At 38.8% G+C, this 21,908-nt stretch overlaps 1 protein-coding gene across 3 annotated transcripts in view; it reads right to left on the bottom strand.

The window, feature by feature from the left end:
• TG (thyroglobulin) overlaps window positions 1–21,908 on the bottom strand; it is a 161,928-nt gene that overhangs the window by 37,033 nt on the left and 102,987 nt on the right. For all 3 annotated transcript variants that reach the window (XM_052704007.1, XM_052704008.1, XM_052704009.1), the window contains exons 42-45: window positions 14,338–14,502; window positions 13,473–13,640; window positions 6,460–6,641; window positions 2,334–2,438 (exon numbers count right to left, since the gene is read on the bottom strand). In XM_052704007.1, the coding sequence (XP_052559967.1) occupies window positions 2,334–2,438; window positions 6,460–6,641; window positions 13,473–13,640; window positions 14,338–14,502 (620 nt within the window). The remainder of the gene's footprint in view (window positions 1–2,333; window positions 2,439–6,459; window positions 6,642–13,472; window positions 13,641–14,337; window positions 14,503–21,908) is intronic.

Below are 21,908 nucleotides of genomic sequence, written 5' to 3'. Positions count from 1 at the left end.
GTCTTTGGGAAATCTGTCATGTGCGAAGCAGAAGCCCTATGGAAAACAAGGGTATCAATTCATAAGCTGTCAGGTTGTACTATCAAAAGAGGCCTGTTGGTATATAAACAAGATAAATTCTACCATTTATTTTTAAATGCTTGGATTTAAAACTAAGATGATGTTTATTTCAACAAAATTAAGCATGAATAATAAATAATATTTTTTTAAATAAGTAATAATAAATATTTTTAAAGAGAGTTATGTAAAAGTAAACTAACAAATTTAGTGCTAAAATTTAAAATAATTAGCTTAAAAGATCACTAACAATGTAGATATTACTGAAATGCATAGCTAAGTCCTACATAAACCATTATTTTCCCAGAGAGGTGAGTAACAGGAGCCCATGAGACGTTTTCAATAGGACTAGATAGAAGAGGAAATCCTTATCCATTCAAAATCCCTGCCTTAAAACCAGTGACTTTCAGTTGCAAAATGACTATTTCATCTCTGTTCAAATAAGAGGGTATGTCTGATGACTGCATCACTATCATTCTCCAAACCAAGAGGGAACTTGCTAGCTTATTTGCAAACACAACTTTTCTTTCTGTGTGGCTGGATTTTTGGCATACCATAGCTCAGCTCTATTTGCAGCCTTGTGAAAGCCACTTATCTGAGCCTCTCGGTAGCCAAACAGAGTACTGTGAACATTCCCACTGGAGCTGCCAGAAAAATAATGGCTCCCCAAGGATTAAGTTCTTTTCTGCTAAAAAAGCGAGTCTGTTACCACAACATAATGGCCTTCATCTGTAACCTGGATCTTGGCTGGCTTCTTTCAAGTGCTTTTTCACTATGCTATCAGGAAAGGAAAGAAATGCATAGTTTATAGGCAGCTTCTCAGTATCAAATGGTGCCAGTAGGAATGCACTGTCCACTCCCCTGAGCCCTTCCAAACAATTGTGGCTTCTCATCTCTTTAGAGAAAGCCTCAGAAAACAGAAAGGGTCTCAAAAACCTTATTTAGATAAATGAACGGGACAATATGGAGTGCAGGGGGTGAATACTGCTCCTCCATAAGGACACTTAGCAGATCCCTTTTGTTAAGCAGCCCTGTGGGCTTTGCTGCTCTGATGTGGGGGGCAGGAGGACTGTGAAAGTGCAGTACCAGGAGGTACCACAGTGTGCTACACAGCACCCAGAGTGCTAACTACTGCCCACAGACATCAGTGTCTCATCCTGACTTCTAGAAGGGTCTGGGTTTGAATAAAGTTACCACTTAGTTCTTTCATATCAAAAATATATATCATATCATATGATGCAACTTCCAAAAAATTTCAAGCAAGCTGCAACATGAAGGCTGACATGGAGCTTCTGTCTGCAAATGCTTGTCATCAAAAATATTTTCTCTCCCGTGAGACAGTCTGCTGGCTGATTAGAAGTTACAGTGCTAGAGCAGGAAGGAACAAATGCCAGAGCCTGACCACAGTGAAGGCCATCCAGCATAGCTGTGGTGCAGCTGCACTGACTTCAAAAGGGGGCAGTGTTAAATTGGTGTTCAGTTCTTAAAAATGTGTACCCCATTTATCTTGAGATCTGTGAACTCCAGGTGACTTAGAACACATTCTGCTTTTTTTGTGGAAGATTTATCAGGTACAAAGAAGAAATCTGAAATACTATCTGGAATTGCCAACACTAAAATAGTAGAACCATAGGATCATTTCAGTTGGAAAAGATCCTTGAAGGTTATCAAGTCCAACTCCCTGCACTGACAAGGGACACCTACAGCTAGATCAGCTTGCTCAGAGCCCCTTCCAACCTGATCTTGAAAGTCTCCAGGGATGGGGCATCCCCCTACCCTCTGGGCAACCTGTTCCAGTGCCTCACCACCCTTATCCTAAAAGCATTTTCCTTATATCCAATCTAAATCTTCCCTCTTTTAGTTTGAAACCATCTCCTTGTCCCATCATAACAGACTCTGCTAAAGAATCTTCCTTATAGCCCCCTTTAGATATGGAAAGGTCGCTCTTGCATCTCCCTGGAGCCTTTTCTTCTTCAGGCTGAGCAGCCCCAGCCTGTCCTTGTAGGGGAGGTACACCATCCCTTAGGATAGGTAAGCTGGAAAAGCAAAACCTAACTTAGACATCTAACATGAAGTGCCTGAGTTCAGAAACATGAGTCCTAAAGAGTCAACAGAAGAATAACCTATAAAACCCCAATCCCAATCCTCTTTTCTTAATCCAAATTGTTCACTTGAGATATCTACCTCTGTCCTTCTACTCCACAGAGTGCTCAAACAGACAGCCATGTTTTGGCAAACTCTAAATCTGACGAAAACAAAAAAACTTTTCTCCTTACCTGCTCTCTGAGCTTGCAGGCACGTAGTACATGAAGACATTTCCTCTGGAGTTAGCAGCCCAGTGATTGGCCATGCTTATGATGGGACATGTGATAAACTGGTCACTGTTTAAAAAAGAGGAGTGGGGAACAGACATAGTCACATAACAAAAATTTATACCCTCCTTTAAATCTTTCAAAGTAGCTCATATCTCTACCTTCAGCTGTATTGAAACAAACCACATTTACTCTGTGAGCTCCACGGAAACTAGGATTTAGTTTATCTGCACTTGCACTTTTATGGAGTGTTGAACAATAATGATGATAATAAATACACTGAATCAATCATGAAATGAAACAAAAAACTTTCCTTTTTTAGTCCAGTTTATGGGGACTCAGGCTGGCAACACTAAAAGTCTCCATGTAGCATGAATATATTGTAATCTTGTCTAGTAAACAGACATTTCCCAGATTAAGAATCACTGATATTACTTCAGTATTTGAATCCGTGTGATTTTTTGCATAGAATTTCCAGAGCTGGCATAGGTAAGAGGACCCTATTGAAGATGTACTGCAGGGCTCAGCAATAGCTGGTGCAGCTGCATATCTGGGAGAGAAAGGTTAAACACGAAGAGTACAATGAGACAGTGAAGAGATCCATCTGGGTATGCAATACAAAGGTATGAGTGAATGCAAATATATGTAAACCTTCCTAGCTGCTATCATCCCCAGAAGAGAGGCTGGAAGTCTGTGATGTGGAGTGAATGGTAGCTGGAAAGAGCTCAAGAGCTTTAAGAGGTAGGCAGACAGAGTCAGACACCTTACTGCATGATATTTCATTGTGATTCCTCAAGGCAATATCATACATACAGAAGGATATCATCATTTCTCATTTAAAAAGCACATAGACTCGAGGATGCTCAAGGACATATTTATATATCCATAACTATATGAGCACACACAAATGTATCTGCTGCAGAAGTGAGAGGTTACCAATCACAGCCTAGTGACTCTGAAGCACTAGTTGTTCCTTCAGACTTGGTGGATAAAAAAAGAAATGACTGGTGGCAAGAAACAACAGTGCCAGAGAAGCATAAAAACACACTGCTATATTTAACTAATACAATTCTGCAAGCCACGAGTTGGGTAGCTATTTTGGTTCAGCAGTTTATTTTAAGCTGAACTCTGAGACCACAAGCTATGGGCTGGCTGACCACAATGTTCTTTGACAGTTATGGTTGACAACACCCATATGAAATGAAAGTTACCATTCTTCACATACCTATCAGCACAAGTTTGTACATGAGAAAACAGCCTTTGAAAATTGTGGAGAGCATTAGCTCTCAAGAAATGCTTTGAAATACATAGGAATGACTTGCTTAATTACAACATGAAGCAAATGACATTTTAAACTGTTTCTGTTGGTGTTATGAAGGAAAGAATAAGCCAGCTATTCTGGGCAAATTAAAAAACAAACTACCACAAAAAGGAGATGTCTATTTCTTACAGGCATAGGATACCAGAGTTTAAAAAAAAAAAAAAAAAAAAAAAAAAAAAAAGGAAAAGAAAAAGAAAGTGAAAGTTATTTTATAGAAGAGAAAAAAAAGTCAGAGAATTGTAGCTAAAACAATTTTAAAAGTGGAAATGTTTTAAAGTCATCAGATATGCACGACATATATAATTCACAAAAAACACTTTGGTTTCCTTTTTGCACTTCAGAAACTTGTTAAATCTAGAAGTAATAATTTCCTGGTACAAATTTTTTCTGAGAATAATGCTGGTGGTGAGCTTTTTGTTAAAAACAAATCAAGAAGATTTTCTATGTTCTATATGCAATACTGATGTAGCTGACTATAATTCTGTAAATAAAAAAAAGAAGTGTTTATCATGAGATGTCCTGGTTTCCCTTCTGATTCTCATGCTTGCTCTCTAATCCAATCACTTCTTTTCCTAACAAGGCCATTTGCTTCATGTTGTAAACTAGCAGGTAATTCCTATGTTGATGAGGCTGAGAGCTGGAATTGCTCTCTGTGTAGCACATCCCTGCTGCAAACAAGTGTGCTAGCTGCTACAGCATTGCTAAGGTCAGTGTCTGCACCATGCTGAGCATGTAGGCTGAACATGGATGACCAAATGCGACAGCCCTTAGAACAGCTCTGTATGGAGGTAATCTCTGGACAGGAAGGTCACAAGGCAGTGATTGCTGTCCTCTTCTTGGGCAAATGCTGCACAGTGCAAGACTGGAGAAATGGCACACAGCTCAACCCACAGCCCTCTGGCTTGTTTATGCTATGACCTCAATGCACTGGCGCACCTGGACCACCCAGAAGCCTTCCCCAAACAGATGTAGCCACTGTTATCTTGGATCAGATGTTTCCAAGTGAATCTTGGCTCCTGTTCACCCTCCGCTCCCTGAGGCTCCCCTGGAGCAACAGCCTGCCATCCTAAAGGAGGCCAAAGATCTACTGAAAGCAAAGTCTTGCCTCTAAAGTCTCATAGAAATACCCATGGTGTGACAGAAAGCTTTAGTGCTGAGAAGCCAGACACCAGGAGCTTGTAGCTATGGTATCTCAAAAGAGAACAGAGGAGTGAAGCAGCTTGGACTGACGTATTCGATCACCGTGTTATAAAACACATCACCTTAGAAATGGAAAGTATTTTCATAACTAAACTGCACTTGAAGAAGGAAAAGGAACTTGGAAATAGGTTTTTTTTTCCTGAAGATCTGTTCCACTTAAAAATTTTGCCTCAGTGTCTGCTCATTGGCAGGAAAATAGGTAAGATTTCCTCTCTGTTTGCCTCTTTTCAGAGAAATGAGTTGAGACCCCACAGCTCAAGATCCACTACCAGCAAAAGCAAATTGGCTCCCAAGAGAGAAAATTCCAGTCTTTTCTGCAGATCAAGCAGCATATCAAACTGCCATGTGACCCAACCTGAAGACACCTACTGGTTTATGGCCTGCTATAGGTGCCCAGCTTTACTGCCTTAGAGTCTTAACACAACTGAGAAATGAGTTGTTCAAACTGATTGTTTTCCAGAGCTGCTGGACCCTGGAGCCACGCACAATAACTGGATAAACAGATCACAATGTTGAAGCTCTTCATATTTACAAGGTGGCCCCTGCCTGCAATGTCTCTGCTGATACTCAATCACATTACAACTATTTCCATCAAAGAGGCTGGGAGGCACTTTGGGTCTATGGTGTATCCTGTTGGATCAAATAAGGTAAGAGCCTGAAATCATGTTTTCTCCTGTCACCTCTGCAAAAAGACCTTGTGTTCATACGTAAGTATTGCATTGCCTAATTCTTTCACCATGGGAAATCATATGTAAATGGAGTAAATCCTGGTTTTAGAAGTTAAGCATCCACTGTACACTGGCACAAGTGATTGCACGAGTCAAAGAAACATGAATAAGAATAAGTCAAAGAAACATGAAAAAGCCAAAGGGAATTCTTCTGCCATGGATAAAATGAAGATTAGCTATGAACAGAATTATGTTGAGAGCCACTTTTATGAACATTCACAAACTGTTTTACCTGTAGAAAGCCTGTCTTGGTGAAGATATTGCTTTCATAATATAAAACTTCATGCAATTGCTGAAATCAGTTTTCAAACTTGATCACCTAAAAATATTGCACTCACCTAAACAACCACTTAAAATAATAAAAAGTACTGATTTTCAACATTTATATATTTCTACAACCTACAACACTGCAATGTCTCCAAACTTCTGAAGAATAAAAATAGCATGTAACTGTATAATAAGGCGAGTGCTTTTTAATACAATCTGATTTATTTATATTCCCTGTTGCAGGGATGAGAAGACTCGAAGAGTAATTGATGAAGAGTTTGCAGATAACAATACATCTTTGATATAAAAATGTATATTAGAAACATTAGTAATTTGAATCCATGTACAGTTCTGGAAAACTTTCTCAACTTTTTCACAAAGGATAAAAGCCCCTTGCATTTCTTTTTATTATTGTTATTGGAAGTTTTGTGGAAAACAAAATAATATAGCCCATTTTCTATTCATTTGCGTAAGAATTTATCATGTTATTCAGAATATAAATGTACACTGGAGATAAGCAAAACAAACCTTCCATAACCACAGTTATATAGTTATCATAGCATGAGTTTCTTACCGGGTGGCATTTTCCAAAGCCCTGGAAAATGATGAATAATCATCAGCTGAATGTTCAAGGGAGTAATACCATATAGCTGCATCTTCAATGAACAAGTTGGAGTCTTCTCCTCCCAGAGAATTTTGCAGAGCTTGATAAAAGGCTGTTTTGCTGTTGGTTCTTCCTTGACTTTCTTCAAATTTCTGAGAACAAAACAAATGGAATTTGCAAACAAAATCAAAACAAGTTTTTTTTTGTTTTGTTTTGTTTTGTTTTGTTTTTAATGGAACAATACAGGCTTAGATATCCCTCTGATGGAATGAGTTCTCTTTACCATGACCTCTGGTTTAGAGGACGAAATAAGGAACAGTCCTACTTTACTTTCCCAAGACAGTCACCAAGCAGCAAAATTGACTTCCTCAGTAAAAAACATAGGACTGAATCACTAAGCTGGTTGATCCAAGTTGTAGAAATAGTTTTGGTGAGGTGTAGCTATAATACTGCAAAACTCAGCTGACTCTTACAGAAAAATAGTCAACAGAGATGTTTCCTTAGAGTGCATGTGCCAAGTGTTGTCTTACTGATGAGTTTGAGTGAGAAAACTAAAGGGGAGAGAGAGAGAGAGATTGCTCCTCACTTTTGGACATTAGAGAACACTGACACATGGCTACGTCACTCTGACTCTTCAGTAAGTGCTTACAAAGAAATAAGTCTGCTATAAAGCCTTTATTTCAGTCACGATTGGAATAATACCTGCCTTCGCCTTGGAAGAGAAATCACTCTTCTCCAAAATTCAATGGGAGTAGCAGTCATTATCTCCAAAATTCATAACTCCTATTCCTTTCAGAGAGTGAAATGCCCTATATATGAGTTTGAGAGACTGAAACCTTGCCTAACATAATGCCATTTTCCCCAGAGCAGTGAGCACATGTCTCTGCAGAATTATTGATAGCAGGGATTGTCCCCTAGGCCTAACTGTTCAGCTGATCCTATTTTTAACAAAGCTAAAGACTGCTGGAATTTTTCAACACATCTTTCTTTGAGGAAGTTTTTGTCGTATTAATTTAGACTTTTCACCTTTTTTTTTTCCTTCTTTTTTTTCCCCCTTTTTTGGTAGAACTTATTTCAGCTTAAACTTCCTGAAAAAAAAAATCAAAACCACAACTCCTTTCTAAAAAGAACACCTTGCAGGTGCGTGCTTGCTGAAATTTAGTACTAGAGTGCCGGAGAAAAAGATCTAATAAACCACCTATATTATTTTGGGCAGCTAGTCTGAAGCAAAATATAAGGGTGTCTGCCCAGTCCAGTTACCAGAGATGCTTTATTGAATATATTATTTCGATGGCCTGCAGCTGGTTTTCATCATGCAGCTAGAAGCTCTTTCCACAACCCTATACAGAAAGTACGTAAGGAATAATTACTTTTCAACAGATTCACAGAAATGAAAGATGGAAAACTAGTCTCCCACTGCTGAGGCCTAGGCCTGTCTTTACTGACATGCTTTAAAGCTTTGTGCAGTTTGATTAAATGACTTTACAAGGGATTTCAAAACACTAGCAAATATTCCAAGGCCTAGAAAGATCTTGGCAATTCTCCTTGTATTTGTAATAAATTCTTCTAGACTTTGGCCCATGCAAACTGAAAAGAGTCGTGTGGTGCCAGTTTTAGTAACATGGCTGTAATCCAAAAAAGATCAGCAACTGACAGATGACACGTCATTTCGTCTGCATGAACGCCGCATATGAAACTGTGTAGTGCACTTGTCTGCAAAATCACTGACTTTGCATACAGCATGGACACATATATTCTTTCTGCAAGAAATGGAAATTATCACTAAAGAGCTGACGGCAAATCCACAGAATTCAGAATCAAGCTTTTGCAAGGCTTTGGTAGAATACAAGTCTGTAATATTCAGTGGAAACACTGCTGCTGTCTAAATAGGAATCTCTCATTTGGTGATTGAGATTGCAGGATTTGGCTAACAACTGTGTTAAAAAACATACTTTCCTGTGTTGATGCAGAGTCAAAGCTCTTAAGTGTAAAGTAAATTTAATCAACTTTCCTGCTTCTATTTTATTCCATAGAATCATAGAATAACAGAACCATTTGAGTTGAAAGTTAAAGGTCATCTAGGCCAGCTCCCCTGCGATGAACAGGGACATCTCCAGCTCGATCAAGTTGCTCAAAGCCGTGTCCAGACTGACCTTTCCTTTTCAATCTAAATCTCCCCTCTTAGTTTGAAACCATTTGTTCTGGGAACTGATCATTCACTGCCTCATCAACTATTAGGCCTCAAACGTCATGGTTCAAAAACACGGAGAATGAGGTGGATCATCACGCAATGCATAGTTAAGCTGAGAATCAACTTGCCACGAGATGCTGTGGATATCAGAACTGGTGAAGATGAAATCTCATGAAGAAGCGAATGGAAAAGTAAAACATCAGTTGATGGTTAGAAAATACACAGACCAATTCCGGTTAAGATGTTTCTAAGCTACGAAGTACTCTGGGTTCAGAACATTCAGCAAAAGTATCGTATTTGCTTATATACTCTTACAAACATCCCAGTCTTAGCCACTGCTGAAAACAGTGTTCTGGACTAACTGGGCCTTAAATCTGACTCAGTGTGGTTGCTTTTAGGTTTTTACTGTGCTTGTGTACTAGTTTCTGTGATCTTCAAAATGCCCTAGAAATTTCTGGTGACCTTTCTCAGCAATCATTGCTAACTGAGTGGCATCCATGAGATGTGGTGAGCTGGCAGAGGCAGAACCAAATAAAAACATAACTGGCATCTGTAAAACATTTTGAGATTTTCATCTAACACCGCACATTTTGAAATGCGATGTTTCAAGAGTTGATTTGGCCACTTATAAAACGTAATTTAAACATCTGACTTTAACATGATAACACCAATCAAAACAATACAGTCAAAACCCATAAAACATTAAAAAGACAAAGTATCTTAATCGTTCAAAATTTGTTTGACCAGTTTTCCATGTCCAAAAAATATTCCCCTTTAGAAATTATATGGCCAAAGAACAATTTTCAAGTAGCAGTAGATACAACAGCTGCTACTTGATTAGAAGAAACAGCTTCATGTTATGTAAAACAATTTACACTGCCAACCTCTAAAGAGGTATAAATTGACCACTGAGTTGTTGTGAGGTTTTCAACATTTTTTTTTAATAAATAGGTAAGAAAATAAAAGACAGCAGGCGCATTGCTTTCCACTGTTCCGGTGATGCAGAGCAGTCATAAACATTGCCTAAATAATGCACTAAAAAATACTAACTGTTCTTGCTGCAGTATGGCTTCTAGAGCATTTGAGTGAGCCTGGTCCAGTATTTCATTTAAAAGTGTTGTATTTGGTAAACAAATATTTACATCTTCCACGAGGCAAAATGTAATTTTCTGAGAAACTGGAGTAGTGATAATGCTAACAGACTGTACAGAAATACTCAGCTTAAATGTCTTTCGATAAACTTAATCACAAAATGCTGAAAGACCCTGGCAGCTATTCAGCAGTGTTTCAGTTATTCCAGATAACTGCAAGATGAAGTAAACAGCTTATATCAGCCCATTCTCCTCACTGATGGCATTTATCAGAACACTGCTCACCAGGTCATTGCAGCTAATGTACACTTATCTGCCATATGTAGCTGGATGTCTTACCCACCCAATTAGAAGAAATTAACTGACTGTATTATACTGTATGATGCAAGATCTGCTCTGCTTAGGTTCCATTACTTACATGGGGTAAATAGACTATTTTTATTTATTCACTCTCCTATGTCCTGGTTCTGAGGATGGGTAGCCAAATAAATGGGAAGGAAAGAGAAGGGAAGAAAACATGCAAAGTGCATTCTTAGTCTTCCAAATAAAAAGAAAGTCGACAGTCCTTGCAGCGAGGAGATTAAGCAGCAGGCACAGAACATACGGAGGACATCAACAGGGTTGTACTGACTTGCACACAATAGGCAGACTAACCACAGAGACACATCAGCATGAGTACATTTAATGCCAATAGGAACTGTTGGATCCTGTCACCTGAGCATCTCATATAGCATAGGGAAACAATTCTGTCCATATGGGAATTGAAATAAACATTTTTAGAGGTTTCTGCTCAGCTGCTCTAATCTATGATTGTTTGCAGCTAATATCCCTGAAGGTCTGTCATGGGAATTGTGATAACGGATTCAGAGTTAACTGCTCCATATGCCACATCATAGTGCATTATGGTGCCACTTGCTGTTCCCTAAACAAACCCTGCTTTGTTTCTCACTTAGTCTCAACCATCAGATGGCTACACTGGAGATGAGTACACAGTGCTCCAGGAAGTGGTAAATCTGTCTGAGTTCACATGAATAAGCATTCAGGTGAATGCCATAAAACCATCACTACCACGGGCAAGACATTGAGCATGAATGTCTGATATAGACATCACCAAGAGACTTCAGCTTTTAATGGTAAACAAACAGAAATGTTTTGCTAGCATAGAACTGGTTTCTTGTGTGCTTTCTGTCATTCTCTTTCATTTTTAATAGTAAAGGTCTGAACAGTTGTAAGTACAGTCTTATAGAAGTACAGAGACGATCAACAGCCAAATTTCAGTAAGCCCCCACAGAACAACATAGTACAAGCTGTGTTTACCATCTTCAGGTCTAGTTGTAGTCTAGAGGCTTTGGTCTCACTTGTTGACTGCTCAGAGTTTCTAAAACTTTTATATGAAGCTTCAGTCTGAGGTGATAAACTTGTCTTCTCTATATCTAAAATGGCTAGAAGTTTCTCCTCACCAGCTACAGCATTGAAGACATCGGTGTAAAGGGAGGACTTTTCCCATTTTGTATATTGCTACAGTACCCTTTAGCTGTGCTGTTCATCTGCCCAAATTAATACATTGTTCTTTTCATTACAGAGTTGGAGCACATTCACAATCACGGGTGGATTTTCTCACTGTTACAATATTGATTGATAAGAGAGGGTTACTTTACCCTAGGAGGTTCTGTCCCCTCTGTAGAATAGTTGAAATAACTTAGTTCCTAGTTTGACTACAACGATGCCTTGTTTGTATACACTGAGTTCAGTGCTCTACCCACCAGCCAAGCCCATCCACCTTCTTTAGCATATATCAGTAAAAAAAAAATTAAGTCTTCCCAGAGAGATCTAAGTCAAAAATACCTCAAGGGAAGCTTTCAAATTACAGAAGAGTAGTTGCTGTTGTGTTCTGTCTCAAATCCTTCTCCTTTTGTTGTGGGAAGATTAGAGGAGAGCTAGCACAGATCAAGGATCACCATGTCATTAGGACAGAGGAAACAAAGCACCAACAGTAACAACCACCACCTGCATTAGTTTCTTTCACTGTGGTTAAATGTGTCTGTGGCCCACTCAGGATTTTATCATCTGACTTTGGTTGCAACTCTTTAGGTCCTTAAATTGCTCAGTGATGGAGGCAGTGTTAGCATTTGCTAGAAATTAATGAAGTGTGTGGATAAGGGAAAAATGAGGTAGCTTTAACATCACAGCATGTCTTTAAATACACAATCTGAAGATAGATAGGAAAACAGGCTACTCGGAGCAGTCATACTGACTCAACCCCTCAAAATCTGTTGACATAGGAAGGTAGAAATAGGAAAATGTGGATTAAAAGAAAAATCTCAGTAAAAACAAGAAAACAGCTCAAGAAAGTCAAAAGGAGAAATCAAAACATAACCAGTTACAATGAATATTGTGAGTTTTCTGGAGCTGAGATGAAATCTAACTTAAGTGAGATAGATACTATTATAATAACTAATAAGGAAGTTATTTATCCTCCTAAGTAAAGACAGTTAAACCCTTTTGTTCCTCTGAACTTCAGATGTCGGGGATTTTAAAACAGGTCTCTTGGATTAAGGTAGAAACAACCACTTCTTAGGGTACAGTTGCACCAGCTTACTGAGTTCCTTCCAAGCTTATTTTAAGCAAGTCTTTGTAAAAAAAAAAAAATACCAAAGATATCCCAGATTTTCTTTTTTAAAGGCAACATTTTATTATCAAGTTGTGAGTAAAACCTTTTTTTTCTTTTCATTTCAACCTGACAGTGCTGGCTGTTCATACTTGTGGGTTTCATTAACACCATGATTGATTTGGTGCATCATTTTCAATTCAGCATGGAAATTCATTTCTGTTTTGCAGGCAACTGTCATATGTGGAAGTAGTGGTAAAGAATTTCACTTCCTAATTAGAATTTCCTAATCTATCACATGATTGTACTTGGGTTACTGAGGGTTATTCCCTTTTTACAGGATCCAGATCAGTATCTGCAGCCACCAGGATCGCAACCCTCTTACTGTGCCTGACTTCCACTTTTAATTAATTTCAAAAGAGAAGGGCACATAAAATAACAGCAGAAAACTTCTGACAAAGACTAAAGAAGCAATATCAGCTTTCTTCAAGTGGATCAAAAAGTCTTCATCCAAAGGGATTATTTTATCATCAGTTCTTAAGCAAACAGGTCTGTGTGCTGTGGACTGTCTGAAAAGGGAAGCTAGGATTGACCTTTCGTGAAATCCTCAATCTTACAGAAAGATTGCAGCATAGTTCTCTTAGACATTGTTTAAAATAATCCTGTTGATTTCTTAGCATTTTGCAGTGTTTAATTTTAGCAGTGCTAAATGGGAAGTGCTGTGGTAGAGGTGTGCAGCTGAACTAGAAGAGGTTAATATGCTGCTTCAAGAGCAGAAGTGCCAAAGGGTTACAAGAAGTACAATCGTTCAGGAAGACCTTCACGGCTTTGTGGACTTACGTCCAAAGCATTTCATGGACCCAATTATTTTTTATTTCACCAGGTTATAGGTCAAAATGTGAGCTATAAAAATCAGGCAATTGTTGTTGTTAGCCATACCTAGTTCTTATTCAGAAACACCTGTTCAGGAGCATTTATTTCCTATGGGTAACAGAAAAAAAGGTCACAGAAAAAGGTTGGCGTGAAAAAGACTGAATTAACCATGTTCTGCAGTGGTAAACCTAATAAGAAAAGATTGCTTTATTCTTCCTACCTTAATTGCCTTAGCTCTGCTGATCAATCCATCTTGCTGAGCACTTCCAATGAGCAGATCTACTTTCTGAAGTTGAGGGCGCTGCAGGGCTTTAGCTAAAGGTTCCTGAAGGTAAACTTCATCTACCACTGGACCCCAGTACTGGAATGGGCCACTTATCGCTAGGAGCTACCAAAAAACAAAACAAAACAAGAATAGTGCAGTTAAATAGTTTACCTTTTCCATTTTACTTATGCTTTAGAGAACTGAACTGATTCATAGTGAACAAGTGATCTGCTGATATAAGTGCAAACTCACCACTGCAAGAAGCAATGCTTTTACTGACAGTCTTAATAGGTGAAGTGAGCTGAACTGGTTAAGAAAACTGATGGTCTTAAAGTCAAAGAAATGCTATCTTTAATCAGAGATTGGATCTCTGCCAGTCCTGATTGGATAATGTATTGCCAGGGAATGTTTTTAGCTGTGGGTAAAGGATCTATCTCTAGAACTGTACTGCAACTTTCACAAGATTCCCATTTAAGAGACTGTGGATATCCATCCCCATTTCCTTTTTCATTTTTGTTACAGAGAAATGTTTCTCCTCTAGAGTAACAATCAGGTGCAGATGAAATAAGAGTGAAAGAGGGCAAAAACTATACTGGAATTAATATTGAAAGACATGGTCAAAATAGTGTAAAAGTATTTCAACTTAAAGAAGAATTCAAAGATAAGAGGTGGATGCCACTCCACAAAACCAGTTCCTCTCTCACAGGGAGTCAGCCCAATTTATTTTCTATGCTTCCTCATAACTTTATTTAAATAGAAAATTCTTGTTGATTCCTGGCATGCATAATGGCATAATGGCATACACATTACTACAGTGTACCTTAGTCTGTGCATTGTTGAGCACATGAGCAGGCAACTGGCGGAGGCAGGCTACAATTTCCTCACTGGTGGATGAGGGGCATCCCACATCATCAGCCAGGACTGCTGCTTGGGCTTGAGCTCTCCTCTTTGTGATGATGGACGCTGGAGAAAAAGCTGAACCTCCCTGCAAAAGAAAGACAGCATCAGTCAAGACATCCTAAAAAACACCTGATCCCCTGGTGCAGGTAAATAAGGTGAGAAGCACTATCTACATAGTTGCAGAATGTAGAACACTAGTATTTAAAAATAAGGTGCAGGTTCTGATGATCAAAGCAAGGAGAAAGAGAGGTCTGGCTGTTTCTCAGCTCTGCCAGAGTAATTTCAGAAGACCTCTGAAAAGTCTCTACATTATGTCTACATCTGAGTCACATCTATGCAATAACTCTGAAAATTTTGCTCGAAGGAGACACATTCAAACAGGAACAGATAAAAAGAATTTGCTGTGAGGCATGTCAGGAAGTGGAGAGCCCATCTGTCAAGAAGACACTAAAGAATTTGGCTTGCTTAAATAAAAAACAAGGACTGGGATGGTGCATGATCTTTATAAATGAACCAGTGAAGAAGAGCTACTTACACCTTAAGACAATGCTAGTACAAAACCAAATGGTCACTGAATACTTGTATTGACCATAAATAAATTTCAGCTAGAAACTCTATGATCACTAATCCAAGAAGGGGTGAGGATATAGCAGAGCTGTAAACAGAGGTAGCAGGAACAAAAGCCTAAACAATTTTACACTGTGATTTGAATATTGCAATAAAGTCAGTATTTGGTGCAGTAGCATCATTACCAAAACTTGGACCCAGAGCCTTTCTAGTTCCATGCCTGCATGAATTTATTATTTACTCTAGATTATGACCATAGCTTTCAATGACTATGAAACGTGCTGATTATTGTGGTGATGTGCAGTGTAAATTTCTCATGTGGTCATCAAATATGCTTTCAGACCTTACACTTAGTTTTTAATTCTATTGAGTGTTTTCTGTCTCTCAGCATTCCAGAGTAAGCTATGTAAAGGGAAAATGAGCTTATGTTCTTTACTTACACTCTGGGAATCATAGAACAGCCTCAGCTGAAAAGGACCACAATGATCATCTGGTTTCAACCCCCTGCTATGTGCAGGTCGCCAGCCACCAGCCCAGGCTGCCCAGAGCCACATCCAGCCTGCCTTTGAACGCCTCCAGGGATGGGGCATCCACAACCTCTTTGGGCAACCTGTTCCAGTGCCTCATCACCCTCTGAGTGAGAAACTTCCTCCTAATATCCAACCTAAACATCTTTACATCTTAGCCTTATCTTCCAGGACTAATGACTAATGGTGGAAAAACACTAGCTGTCAATTTAAAAATAATTCTTAAATTCAAGCTACATAAGATTAACCAGATCCAGAACACATCAAAATCAGAGCACACGGCTAGTCCAGGCTTTATCCCGGAGTCTTTTCTGATCTTTCCTATAGCTATGCCATTAAGGGAAATAATATATTGGCACAACACAGTTGAGTAACAAAAACTATTTATTTAAAATGCAAATAAATTAGCATTAATCTGATAAGATTTGACCTAGAATGGAAATGGAATAGCTCTGAAATGGTTCAAATGACTAATTTCCAGAGATTTACTGTAACAACTGCTAAGAGCTTCTGTCTTCTAAAAAAAGCCAAGAGCTGTGTGATGTGAAAGACCTTGATCTATTGAACAGATTAAGTTACTGTTTACTGAATTTGCTCAAAGCATAACTATATGAGAGAAAAAAAGCATAAAAATGAGGACTTGTTAAAAAGAAACAGAAAGCAAACAATAAATCCTCAATTAGAAACTGTCTCAAATCTTTCAGCCAGAATGTTTTACACTTTGAACAAGCAGATCCACTGGTACTAATAGGACATCATTGCTCACAACTGGAGTAACTGGTTTCCAAAAAAGAGGTTATTGTTTGCATATAGAGACAGTGGTTTTATTTCACAGAATGTAATATTTCTAGTGTTACTGACTTTCTGAAAGGTTCCCCTTTCTTTTTAAGCAATCATACAAGCAAGCACAGTTATTTATTAGCTTAATACCTGAGTTTCAGGTGGTTGCAGATTAGTAAAGGAGAAAGCTATGACTTTATGTCTTAGGGCACTGGAAGTGTCATGTCTGTCCCCAATTAGGGCAGGACTGAAAATGAAGAGAAAAAACACTACTTGGCCTTATTCCTTCCTTCTGACCACAATTCAGGTGAGAACATGAGTCAGCCATGGGCTTTAACCTCACAGGGGACTTGTGGCCTATTTTGTATTTGCAAGGCATGATATTAGCCATCTGCTGACTAGGTGCACTGACTCAATTGATCATGAGAGAGAAAGAAATCTATCCTTGATGACAGCATCTGTGTATGTGGGTATGTCCCTAGGATGCAGAGTTTTTGCCTGCCTTCGGAAGAGCACATTCACCACAACTGGGATGGCTGAGACTAGAAAAGGGACAATATTCTTCTCATGTTGGATTCTCCCAGAAGAGTAGTTTGCTTGATTTTCATGTATAGCAAGGAATCGCATGCCTCCTTGGCAGAGCAATGAAATTAGAACTAGGTTTGCACAAAATTCATGCATGAACTTTTCAAGCGTAGGTCTCAACATCAATTTCTGAAAGTGCTCAGCATACTTTATCAAGTATCCAATGCATCTAAAGCATTCAGGAAAAAAATCTCGAATTAAAATTAAAAAATTAGAGGGCTTAGTTTTCCCACACTCTGAGGGTAAAAGAAATTACTTATTCAAAGGCTGAATTTGATGGTAAATTGAGCACTGAGTACAGGTAACAGACAGAGTCCAAACTCAGTGACTAAGCAAAGATTTCTAGTAAGTGCTTGGTTTTGAATACATCTCAAGGACTTTAAAAGCTGTGCAAAATTCCCCTCCTCTCTGATCTCTACAAATTAGGTGGCTGCCATTAGGCCAAGTACTGAGCCAAATGGTGATTGATAGAAATTTCCCAGAGATAATAGAAACAAAGAATCATGGAACAACTTGGGTAAAAAGGGACTCTAAAAATCATCTTGATCCTACACCCTTACCAAAGATAGGTGGTCACCCAATAGACCAGATTTCCAAAAGCTCTATCCAACCTGTTCTCTCTGTGGAGGGAGAACTAAAAGCCTGAGTAGGTCAATTATCATCTCATAGGGCTGGATGTGTATAGGCTAGCACTACACATGGTCCAAGCTTTACAGGTAAGAGAAAATGCCCAAATGTCTGTCAATGTGTTTACAGGGTGAGGGAGTTCAAGGGGAAGACAACTTGTTTAGAGGAAGTTTTCCCTTCTTTGCCTCACTGGTTAGAGCAGCCTTTAAATTCCACTTATGCTTTTCTTCTATTTCACATGGTAATGTCCACTTTGCTGTTTGTATTCAGGAAGCATGTCTTGCATTTGGTATTTGAAATAGATATGATGTCCAACTACTGCTATTCATATTTAATTTTTATTGGGACTGGACATGGAGGACCTTGGGACATTATTCAAGCAGTATTTGGAAGCGATAGCATTACATCTTCCTCCACTTGGAGCATCTGAAATGCACTTCAGGTTCTGAAAACAAGGTTCGTCTCACCACAGAATTTAAGCAACCAAAACCATTCAAATTCTCCGTTTTTCAAATTCGTACCACAACTTAGGCTCATTGTATCCTCACCAAAAAATAAACCAATCACAAGCAAAGGAGTGACAGCAGGAGAAGCAGAAGCTGGAGACTGCCCAGAATTAAATTTCTTCATTTTCAGCTAGCAGTTTTCACATTAAGCAGAAATATTTTCTAAACACTGTAACCACTTTAGAGGCAGGCTAAAGACACATAAAATAATGGTTGCACTCAGCATTTCTTTTGTTTTCTTTTCCTATAAAGCCACAATTTCTTTCTGAGATTAGTCCAGTAATAAAGGAGTTGTGAGCTTTCACCCATATTTCCACCAGCATGACAGAATCATGAATCAGGAAAACAAAACTCATGAGATCACCTCAAAAATAATAAACACTGTTGTCGTTGTTAATTCTCTGATTTTTAACTCTTAGGAATTCTCATCTGTGTATAAACACAAGAACTAAAAATTTACATTTAAGTGTAACAGCTGAGATCTTCAGATACACCCACAGTACAGTTCTTGTAAGCAAACCTCTGAAGAATATGATATGCTATTAGATTGTGAAAATTTGTCATCCTGATGCCATGGGGTATTTCCTATCTCAGCATCACTTCTTTTTGCAGTTGTCCATATGGACTGACCCACTGCGATCAGAGGAAATTCTAATGACATTTTTGACAACAACCAGATGAAAGCATTCAGTACTGAACTTCTGCAAAGTAGCTGCAGCTATGTTGTGCAACCCCAAACAGCAATATTACACAGTCCCTCTACATTCACAGGATTAGAGCGAGCATTGGGAAGTGTTGGACAGTAATGCCTCGTGCAACAAGTGACAGTGTTGCAAACAGAAGGTAAAGTTTTCAGTGCTATTTAGGTCAGATTTCCAAGCATTTCTTTTGTTTTGTTTCATATTTAGAGGTTGTGTTGGATGGTAGACATTCAGATGCTAAGAAATGTTGCAGCTCACAGTGCTGATGAATCAAATCAGTATTACATGAAGATGAGTTCTTGTTTTGATGTCAGGTTGTGATCAGCTGAACTGAGGCTGGTCCATCTCACAGATTGCTCTCTTGGGTCATCATAGTACACAGATCCGTACAGATGCTATCCTGTCTGCCCCAATCCTCCTACCAATTGCTGAGCACTTCTAACCATTTGTGCCTGCTTCAGCTATCTCACAGTTTAGAACCCTCAGACAAACAGCATCCCTTGCTATTATTATCTCCAATGAGATAATAAATATAAATAGAATAATAATAAATAATAATAATAAATAGAATACAAAGACTTACTGTAAAGCTATACCTCTGTCTCCAGCTTAAACGGAAAGGACAATTTGCCATACACATCGCAAGGCAGCATTTCAATTCCTCATTTATTCTGGAAACTCATGCAAAGTTTTTCAAAACTGATTCACAGCAGATCTAATGATTAGAAACTTTGCTGCAATTAGATACCATCAGCATGGTAAACTCCAGACCTCTCTCCTCTCTTCACATTATCATTTCTTATTTTTCCAGCCTGACTCGAAACTGCAAACCCTGCTTGACTGAGGTTGATCTCTTTGGCACACATACTGCCTTCAAATTAATGCAGTTCTGATGGTTGTAAGGCTGCAAAGTCCCTTTGGAGCAGGCTTTCTATATGCCTACAGATTATGGACGATGCAGTGTCAGTAACATCACTGAAAGTGAGGCTGAAATATATCTAATAGTAACAGTCATGTACATGTTACAACAGATGAATTGTCCTGAAGCTTCTACTTTTCCCAGTATTCATTTGTTAAAGATAGTGTCCCCACAGAGCTAGGGGCTCTGCAGGCACACACTTTCCAGCCAGGTGTATCGGTCACCTGTTTTGACCTCTGGGATGGCTGGGCTCTTCCATTTCCTGACTGCTGATCTCCAGTGCTTCCTATCACTTAAAGAGAGGCTCATATTTGGCTTAAAGCAGATGCAGCAAAGCTTCTAAGCTGACTTCAGAGCCACCAAGAAATGGACATCACAATCTTCTCCTCTGCAGCATGTCCTGGAAATAATCACCCCCTGGACAGAAAATGGCACCTTTATTTCTGTTGGAGGATGTTTTCAGTTTCAGTTAATGGCTTCTGTTGCTTTCAATACCAGATTAAAGAGGCTTTCTATATCCTGTTTTTCTTCCACAAAACTAAAGTGAGCTACAACAAACTGACCACTGACTCCTCTTTCAAAGATGAACTTAATAATTTCTCTACAAAAGACTTATAATATTCTCAAAAGTGGTTTTCAATTTAGGGTCTTCTTTTTACTTCTTTTCTTGCAGAGCTGTATTTTTGAATCCTGGGTTTTTCTTTTCTTATACATCTAATTGTGTGTGATGGCAAGAGGCTCATAACATAGGCAGACTGCATGGCTGTGTGTGAAGACATTAATGCTATTTTTCCAGGCTTTCAGAGTCTGTCTTAAAGAACCTGGTGGAGCATAAAACTTTGGGACCAACTCAGAGAACCGCTATCAAAGTTAAATAATTATTTAGGAAAAAGTTCTGACAGATTGGTGGGAAATAGTGCACAAGTTGTGATGGGAGATCAGCAGGTTCGCTTTGAGGAAATAGGAAAGAGGAAATAAATATTTTTTCCTTCCTACCCATCTACTAAAACTGTGATTTTCAGATTAAAAGGGAGGAAGGGGAGCAGGGAGAGAGTCTGTCTTCCATCAAAAATATCTTTTTTAAGATTTTCTTGTTTAGACATGTTCTTGCCAAATCCCTCATCCCTGTGATAGGAGCAGCCCTGCAAGGGCAACACTCTTCTCTCATGTGACTCACTGAGTGCCTGCTTCAGACTAGAGACTTGAATGACAGGATGTAAGTACTTCTGAGATAATATGTAATGCCCCACTAAGCTCAAAAATTTATTCCATTTAGTTATAAATATTATTTCATCAGTACAATTTAAAATAAGGCAGCTGAATGTACTTAAAAGGATAAAGTGGCTCCAAGTACCACACAAGGGTAAAAAGCTACCAGAAACAGAAAGTAATGTGGAAATGGATAAATTTTTTTATCTCCCTTCACTATGAACTCCTCTGTTCTTGTATGAGCATGATACAAACCATGGATGTGATTTCCAGTGTTTCCAATGGAGCATGTTCTATCAAGCAAATCCAGTTTCCACTCTTTTTTTCTGCTCTTTTCTTCTGAGACCAACACTTGTCAATGCAGCTTGAGATGTAAGTTCATCTCTTGTAAAAGCACAAAGACAACCAGAGCCAGCCTAAGGCATGTGGAGGTGAGAAGCATTAGGAAAAGGCAGAGTTCTGCCCAGCCTTTTCCCATCTCCAGCACAGACTCAAACTCTGCCCAAACTCTGCTCTATTGGTAATTCCAGAGATATTACATATCCATTTGGGGAGTGCTACTGGGGAAAGTGCATGCCATGTTTCTATGATCTCTGTGGTTTTTTCCAACATTCAAGATTCTATAATTCTGTAATTGAATTGTTTATCAAGTTCTCTAACGCTTTCCTGTCCAAGGTGAGGACTGCTAGCACAGCCAATCAAAAAGAACAGACATTCTCCTGTAATTGCCAAACCTCTAATTCTGGCACAGACCTGAGAATTTAATCACTGTCTCCTCGTTTCAGTAACTCCTTACACAACAGTTCCCTTACTTGTCCACTTTTAGTTTTCATCATCAAACAGAGGAGCATTACAATATGCATCTACTCAGAGCTTCTTGTGTGAAGCAAGAACTCATCTTGGGTGTGTATGTTGGGTTTCTGGGGTTTGTGTTTGTTCTAATTTACCACAGCAAATAACTTCTATGAGTTTTTGAAAACATATCTAGACCATAAAAGCAATATTGTCGCTCTGACTTTTTCATTCATTCCTGCAGTACTATGTGCCTGAGTGGCTTTAGATAGATCAAT

The sequence above is a fragment of the Tympanuchus pallidicinctus genome, unplaced genomic scaffold, assembly GCF_026119805.1.
Source record: "Tympanuchus pallidicinctus isolate F22 unplaced genomic scaffold, pur_lepc_1.0 scaffold5, whole genome shotgun sequence".
NCBI lineage: Eukaryota > Metazoa > Chordata > Aves > Galliformes > Phasianidae > Tympanuchus > Tympanuchus pallidicinctus.
Note: the sequence above shows the minus strand (reverse complement) of the source record. Positions and strands in the feature narration are given on the sequence as shown.